Source organism: Girardinichthys multiradiatus, chromosome 14 (genome assembly GCF_021462225.1).
Source record: "Girardinichthys multiradiatus isolate DD_20200921_A chromosome 14, DD_fGirMul_XY1, whole genome shotgun sequence".
NCBI lineage: Eukaryota > Metazoa > Chordata > Actinopteri > Cyprinodontiformes > Goodeidae > Girardinichthys > Girardinichthys multiradiatus.
Genome location: NC_061807.1, coordinates 38,074,342 through 38,082,602, shown reverse-complemented (window position 1 = coordinate 38,082,602; position 8,261 = coordinate 38,074,342). Strand labels below are relative to the sequence as shown.

The window sequence follows — 8,261 nt, the reverse complement described above, 5'->3', positions numbered from 1 at the left end:
TCTCTTTGACCAATAAGAAGACATAGTGAGATGAGAAAACTGAGGTGGTGTCAACTAGTGCAGTCTTACTTTTTCTTTTTTGTGATAAAGGCCTTCTACTTCTCCTGCAGAACCTAAAACAAAAATGAAAAAAGAAAGATAATATAGAAAATGTTGCCATCCATGAGCAAGATTGAGTACAGTGTTGTATGAATGGTAGCGTGTGATAGTAAAAAAGCAAAGTTATATAAAAAAAAAAAAAACCGAGAGCAAAGTGTACCGGAGTCAAATTCCTTGTTTGTATGTACGAACTTGGCAATAAAGCTGATTCTGATATTACTAAGACTGTAAGACACCAACATGTTTCTAATAAAATCTTACTAAATATCTATTTTATTTGCAAAAACCTCTCAAATCTCAAGTAAAATGTTATTGCATTAAAAACACACACACAGAAAAAAAAAAATCACTACCAACAACGAAGCTGAAGTTGGATTCCAATTCCGGAAATGCTAAAGAGCGATTCTACTAACTTTTTCGCTACCTTCAGCATCTTTAATCAACTAGTTAAAAAACTACAACACCTAGACACTTCAAACCAGGACTAGATTATTCTAAACTGATAGCAGAATAATTAAAACCAGGTTTGTGATTTGTGAAACCTCTCTGATTTGTGAAACTCCAATAAAGGGTGATTAATAAACAATAAAGGTCCCGTGAGAATTTGAATTCCTGCTCTTTTAGCACAAAGAAATGTCAGGCCATGTACATTGAAACAATGCTTAGTTAACGTTGGCATTTCAACCTAAATATATCCGTGTTGATTCATTGTTTATTCAACAACTGTTTTTCAACCAATAACCAATCTGACCATAAATCAATGTTGAATGAACATCTTTTGTTTCTTGTTTAAAGCAGTTTGCCGAATAGTACATCGATCACAACTGGCTGTGATTGGTGAGACCAGCCTTCGTCAGTTTTTCAGCTCTGGTCATCTTCACTTCTGGAAAGTAGTGCAGACTAACAGCTGGTGTCGTAGTATTGCTGCCACCACCAGCAATGCACCGTTTCACCTTGTTTTTAACACAACTTGGCTTCTACCTGAACCATTTATCACTGAGGCTCACACAATGAATGACCGGAGACATCCCATTTCCGAGCGACTTTGGACTTGCAAAAGTGAACATTGAAATATGCTCATTTTGTGTCACAATTATCTTTTATTGCGTCTTTAATCCTAATATGTCACTTACTGCCCAATTCCTTTAATACATGTTTTCTTTCCATTTCTGCATTTGTGGGAAAAGCATGTCACAGGCACTTTAAAAAGGTTTAGCTTCTGTTCAATTCAGAACAGAAGCTAAACTTATGTGCATTAGCCTGCACCATTGCCTGTATATATCATCATCATTCATTTGATCAGTCATAAAATGGCAGAGGTATTTCACATTGTTTTACACCTCCAAAACATTGTTGGACAGTTTAAAAACAGGGCAATTTAGCTGCTTATCCTTGGTTCTACATATCAAAATAGCACTTTTAGCAGCTTTACACTGTGTTTGATGTTGCACACCTTATTCAGTAGATAATAAGAAGTTGCTGTAAACCAGCAATACTTGGACTGAATACTACCAGGTCGTCTGCATACTTATGATGGTCTATCAATGTTTAACCAAGCATACATCCAGTATAACAGGCTCTCAGCTGAATGAACAGATCATCAACATATAAAATAAATAAAACCGTAGATAAAATCCCACCTCGTCTAACACCATTGCTAACTCCAAAGGGGGCAGAGATACGGTTTCCCCATTTAACCTGCATTCAAATTCAGGTCCTTGCTTGGGTCTTCCAGCCATGTCCCAACATTTATAAGCTACACACGCTTCATCCTGGTACATGGCTACATGTTGTTACCAGACAGGTCTGAAGTTTGCTTTCTTGTGCTTATTATGTCTGGCAAAGGGTTTATCACTTTCATACAGAGCGGACACTATATTATCATACATAGAACAAAGTTCATGTTTATGCTTCACATCTTTAAACTTGACATCCTTGCACAAAATAGTTTCTTTACGAAAATAAATGTTGTTCAGATGTATATCTGTGTCATTATAGTAAGCCAAGAGGTCATCTTTACTAAATGCAGACCAGTCTAATTTTACACTGAAAACATTGTTAGCGATGTTATTATTTCCAGTTGTTGCAGTTGCTGATCCCCATTTACAGTAAAACCAAAAGGTATATGGTCTGACACAGCTACACTATACTTATTAGTCATGTTATGTAATGCTGCCTGTCCATCCGCTGTATAGATGCAAGGGTTCAGCCATGATGTACTATGCCAAGATTCACTTATATATGTGTAGCTGTCGGGGGTGGGGGGGGGGGGGGGGGCAATAACACTTTGGTTAACATGATATGATTATTATCTTCACAACAATTATTTAAGTGGTTAGCAAACTGAGAATTACTGTCTGACAGATCAGCATTAAAATCACCCACAACACATAAACTGTAAATACTATTATCTTGGATTAGTACATTCATAATCGCCAGCCTGCAAAAATATTCCACCTCATTTTCACAAGATTCAAAGTGACTATACACATTAACCAAACTATTATCATTGTGTGTATATTGTATACCAATACACCAGTCTAATGGGCTTTATCAAGGGGTCTATTCTCTGGATCATTCTTCTGGCAGACTGTCCAAAACAATCCGTCGAGCTTCATCCCCTACACAATCGTTGTGGATTGCGACTAAGATTAAAAACATAATTAAATAACCTAAGGAAATGTGAGAAAAGGAGAAAAATGGTCGTCATTATTATTATTCAATATTAAACTTCCTGAAAAGAACTGTCTCTAGTTCTACCTTTAGTTCAGACAGGAAGTTTGTTCCAGCGGATCATTAATCCGCCTCAAGAGATCCTGTCGGTGTGTTTATATCCGCTGAAAAGTTCCTCCTTATAACTTAACAAACTACTTGACCGCAACCATTTTACTCTGATTCTGTCCTCAAAAGTCTCACCTAAAAGAAACTAAACGATTTAATTTACTACAAGACAGATTAAGTTATATTCGGAGGCGAAATTACAGGAAAACTCGCTGCAAGCAGCGCAAACAGAGCGAGAATCGGACAGGATTAAAGGCTCTTGAAACGAAGCAAACACTTCATGGAGGTCAAACATGAGCTCATTGCTGAGGAGGGAGACTTTTCTATCTCCTTTTGTAACATCTGCTTTAGAAAAGGTTTGTTTTCTGAGAAATCTGTGGCGAAAACGTGGCGGAGAAAACACAAAGTTTCGCAGCTTTTCTAAACGGCAGCGGAGGAGCAGGCTGGGTTGTTTCTTCACGGTTCTCATGTGTGTTATAAGTCCCGCATCCCGCTCTGAGCTCCTCACGTTCAGAGAAACAACACAGTCCGAGAAACATGGCAGAAGAAGCTCCAGCAGCTGCACCGGTTAAGGCTCCGGCCAAAGCCCCGAAGAAGAAGTCCGCTCCCCGGGCCAAGAAGGACGGGCCCAGCCTCCCGAAACTCCTCGTGGCCGCTGTGGCCGAGTCCAAGGAGCGCAAGGGGGTGTCCCTGGCGGCTCTTAAGAAGGTGCTGGCCGGGAAAGGAGTGGATGTGAGCAAGGCGAACAAGCGCATCAACACCGCCATCACCACGCTCGTCACTAAAGGGACGCTGAGCCAGACTAAAGGGACGGGGGCTTCCGGCTCCTTCAAGCTCGCCAAGGAGCCTAAAGCCGCTAAACCAGCCAAGAAGGTGGTGAAGAAGAAGGCTCCCGTTAAAGCGAAGAAGCCCGCTGCCAAGAAGACCACCGCGGCCAAGAAACCCGCCGCTAAGAAGCCAGCAGCCAAGAAGACCCCGAAGAAGGCTCCGGCCAAGAAGGCGGTGAAAAAGCCCAGCAAGAGTCCCAAGAAGCCCGCCGCTAAGAAGCCAAAGGCCGCCAAGAAGCCCGCAGCCAAGAAAACTCCAGTGAAGAAACCTGCAGCCAAGAAGCCCGCAGCAAAGAAGGCCAAGAAGTAAACAGCTGCTACAGCAGCAAAAAAGGCTCTTTTCAGAGCCACCACACTTTCTCCTGTGGAGCACATCCTGTCATTAGAGAGACTCATTCAATTAAATACCACTGCAATAGTTTCAACTAGTTGAGCTGCCTAAAAGCCTCCAACATCCTTCTACATTTTACTCTATAGACCAACAGCATCATCTAGATTCACTTGGATTTATTGTCCGGGTCCATTTCATCAGTAGTGATGAGAATTCTGCTTCTTATCAGGGATCCATATGATTTGGCTCAACTCCATAACAGATTCTGGTTCCTTTAGCTGGAACTCTTAATATTTGACCTGACTTTTGATAATACACATCAATGCTGACACAGTTTCATAAATATTTTGTGTTTCATGTGTTGGAAATGTGTAAACAACGGAAGGACTGAGCCGACTCCCATAAGTCATGTAAATGAACTGGCACATGGAGCCGGTTCTGCCGCAACAGGCACATTTCCTCATTCAGCGGTTTATTTGACGCAGATGAGTCCACGCTCCCAAAACAACTTGTGTAAACATGATGGCGAAGTGCAAAAACATTATTAAAGAAATCTATTTACAATGATTCATTTCAGAGGAGTCAGCAGAGACGGTTTGTTTCATGTAAACGTGTCTCAGATGTTCCTCCTGAACGTCTCCACATTTAATGGATAAATACCCGACATCAGACCTAGCTGTGGAGGTCTTATTTGAAATGATTCCTTTAAGATAAAATTGTGGGGATTTTGATTCACTAGCAGTTTCGGTTCAATCTAATCATAAATCCGAACTTAAAAAAACAGAACAGTCCCAGTATCTCCGAACCATGTGGGAGGAGCTGCTGAGTTCGGCTCCTCCTAGGTCCGCAGCTCAGCCATTAAAGCTGGGAGTCTGCAAGCCGCTCTCATTCATCTTTGTGTTTCCACAGAAGAAGAAGACAAAATGAGTGGCCGAGGAAAGGGAGGCAAAGGACTCGGGAAAGGAGGCGCCAAGCGTCACCGTAAAGTTCTCCGTGATAACATCCAGGGAATCACCAAGCCCGCTATCCGCCGTCTGGCTCGCCGCGGGGGAGTCAAGCGCATCTCCGGTCTCATCTACGAGGAGACCCGCGGTGTGTTGAAGGTGTTCCTGGAGAACGTAATCCGTGACGCAGTCACCTACACCGAGCACGCCAAGAGGAAGACCGTCACCGCCATGGATGTAGTTTACGCTCTGAAGAGGCAGGGCCGCACCCTGTACGGCTTCGGAGGTTAAATTGGACCGTTTAAACAAACACAAAAAGGCCCTTTTCAGGGCCACCCGCCCACTCTTTAAGAAGCTGATTTCTTTTTGGGATTAATTCATATGGTATTGGCAATAAAAAGAAAAAAACTAATGACGCTTCTATACTCATAGACCGAAATCTGCGGGGAGGAGCATATACCTAACGGTATTCTCACCTCTTGTTACATGATCAAGATATGTCTTTTGAGTTTTTATTTAGTGAACCAAAAGCACATTTTAAAGTCACACCATGTTAAACTAAATGTTAAACAAAAGATGTTAAAAACAAGTCAAAGTGAAATACAGAAAATGTAATCTTATCAATGATTAGAACCCTTCAACGTATTTGTATTTTATTTTTTTTAGAGTTCTACAGAATGTCTAGAAACTTAGACCCGAACCACGTAAGTTGCCTGGTGACACATCTCTCAGATGAATCTGAGAAGATGTGTTTTAATCTATGCTTTTATTCTAAGGGATGATTTGATAAAGAGAAAGTAACACGCTCAATGAATCCTGTTACTTACACTAAGTTTGCTTTTTGGACAAAAGGACCCAAACTCTTCATTCATTCAGTCAACCCTGAACAGAACCAGATGTTTTATATTTTAACGTTTTTCAGTATGAAGCTAACTTAGCATTTTACCTCATCCTCTCATAAAACAAAGATAAATGACTGTATTTCAATTATTTATGTTCCATTTTGAAACGACAATCAATTAACTTGTTTCCAAAGAGATAATCTAAATAAAACATGTACAAACTGAATAAAAGATCACAAATTACTGAGTAAAAGTGAAGTCACCCTACTTTTTTTCTGTTCTGCGTGAAATTTGATTTTGAATAGACTAATAATATAATTACTAATACTAATATTTACACAGAAAGAAATATGTGAAATGTGTCTTTACTGAAATGAATAAAGTGAGCATATTGTGACAAATATATAGAATAAACTCTAAATGAACTAAAAAGCAGTGATGACGTATGTAGTAGTTTGTACTTTTTTTTAATGATACATAAGAGATCTTTACAGATTTCCTGGCTGTCATAACACTATCTGTCCAGTGTTTTGATTGGTTTAGGCACCAGAAGTGTTATAGAAGCTATTTTCTTATGTCAAACGAGAAGTAAGCATCATTTCCTAATATTTTGGAATATTTTCAGATGTTGTCCGTTGTGTAATGATAGTATAAGTATACAGCTGACCTGTATTGCTAAAGAGAAAGAACCACTGTCATTGTTAACACTGTTACTTCAGGATGGAAGATGTAGATAACCAAACTACAAGAGAAAGACAGCTAGAACTGGAAAATGAAATGGAAGTTGAGGAACTAGCTGTAAGGGTTAGAGCTGCTGCTGTTATGGTTACAGCTTCTGAAGAGGACGATCATATGTATGACAGTAATCAGTCTGATGATGTAGGCCCTGAGCTTTATGAACAGGACCAACAGGAGGAGGCTATCGTACTTCTGACCTCAGCGTTTCTTGAGTACAATAGATAGAACACAGAGATCCTTTACTGTACCTCAGTCAGGAAGTTTAGGTTTAAAAGCATCAAGTGTAAGGTAAAGAGAAGCATGCAGAGTCACACAAAGGTAAAAGGTAAAAACGAATAACAGAAAAATAGAAATAAGAGTCAAAATTGTCTGAAATGTTTTAATGGTGTCCTGCCTGAGACACTTGGGACAAGCTTGGGAGCAGGCATAGCTCAAAAGATTTTGCAAACACTGAAATTACGGTAAAAGTAGTTTCGCGTACACTGAAATCCAAGCAGTGGATTAGCTGCAGATCACAGAACCACGTGATGCCCCACTGGACGATTTTACTTTGGTTAGGGTGCAGGTTTGGTAGAGAGTTAAGTCAGGTGTTTCCAGTGGTGCTTTCCTCCATGGTATGCAACTAGAAACCTTTTAGTGTGTAAAATAAAAGTATTTTCTCTTCATATCTATTGCATAATTACTAGATATTATCAAATGTATTATGTTACATACTAATCTAGAATGATATCAAACTTTATAAAACTATGCCACTGTGTTCTTTGCCGCACACTTTAGCGAGCCATATCATGTAATACAGACATTTATATGTGCTATTTTTACTCGGTTTTAGTCTCTAAGACATGCTTTATTAAGCAGTTACAATTATATTCCTTTTTTCTGTCTTTTTAGGACCTTCTCCTAAATCACCTTTTTGAGAGACTGCATTCAGTCGCCAGGGAGGTGTGCGCTCGGCTCAGCTGCTAAACAGTTCCAGGCGGCTGCTGCGCTGGGCGCGCATGAACCTGCTCTCTATCAGAGCAGTGTACATCCACGGTGTCCTGAACAGAGGAGCGGACATCATGTCCAGAGGTGGTCCTCGTCCCGGGGACTGGAGTCTCCAACCTGAGCTGATTGTTCAGATCTCGAGCAGATTTGGGAAAGCAGCAGTGGATCTTTTCGCCACACAGGAGAACGCACAATGCCAGTTGTGGTTCTCACTGAGCCCACGGGAGGATCCACCATTAGGAGTGGATGTCTTTGCTCACAGCCCGTGGCCGAAAAGGCTCCTTTGCGCTTTTCCGCCAGTTCCGCTGATCCCGCGGCTCCTGGTTCGAGTCCGAGAGGAACAGCTCTCAGTGATTCTTGTAGCCCCCGAGCGCAAAAGCGCGCCATGGTTCCCGAACCTGCAGCAGCTGGTGTCAGGTCACCCATGGCAGCTGCCATGGAGAGAGGATGCACTCCTCCAGGCGGGAGGGGCGATCAGGAGCGTCCCAGAGTTAGGTCAGCATCTCTGGGTCTGGCCGCTGAACAGGATCGCTTAGAAAGACTGGGTCTCCCGCACGATGTGGTGCGCACGATTCATGGCGCACGAGCCGCCTCTACCACAGCGTCGTACGCATCAAAGTGGGCAGCTTTTCAGCGCTGGTGCGCAGAGAAAGGCGTGAAGCCTTTTTCATGTCCATTAGGCTGCATGCTGTCATTCCTCCAGCAGCTGATG

At 41.6% G+C, this 8,261-nt stretch overlaps 2 protein-coding genes across 2 annotated transcripts; both read left to right on the top strand.

Annotated features, from left to right (window-relative positions):
• Positions 1-3,392: 3,392 nt before the first annotated feature.
• LOC124880779 (histone H1-like) lies at positions 3,393-4,605 on the top strand. The gene has a single exon (XM_047386131.1). The coding sequence runs from the start codon at positions 3,418-3,420 to the stop codon at positions 4,015-4,017; it is 600 nt and encodes a 199-aa protein (XP_047242087.1). The 5' UTR covers positions 3,393-3,417; the 3' UTR covers positions 4,018-4,605.
• A 278-nt stretch (positions 4,606-4,883) lies between these two features.
• Positions 4,884-5,308, top strand: LOC124880793 (histone H4). The gene has a single exon (XM_047386146.1). It carries the CDS (start codon positions 4,962-4,964, stop codon positions 5,271-5,273), a length of 312 nt encoding a protein of 103 aa, XP_047242102.1. The 5' UTR covers positions 4,884-4,961; the 3' UTR covers positions 5,274-5,308.
• Positions 5,309-8,261: the final 2,953 nt, after the last annotated feature.

Excerpts from the sequence above, each read along its gene's own strand:
- LOC124880793 (XM_047386146.1), top strand. The coding sequence starts at position 4,962 with ATGAGTGGCCGAGGAAAGGGAGGCAAAGGACTCGGGAAAGGAGGCGCC.
- LOC124880779 (XM_047386131.1), top strand. The coding sequence starts at position 3,418 with ATGGCAGAAGAAGCTCCAGCAGCTGCACCGGTTAAGGCTCCGGCCAAA.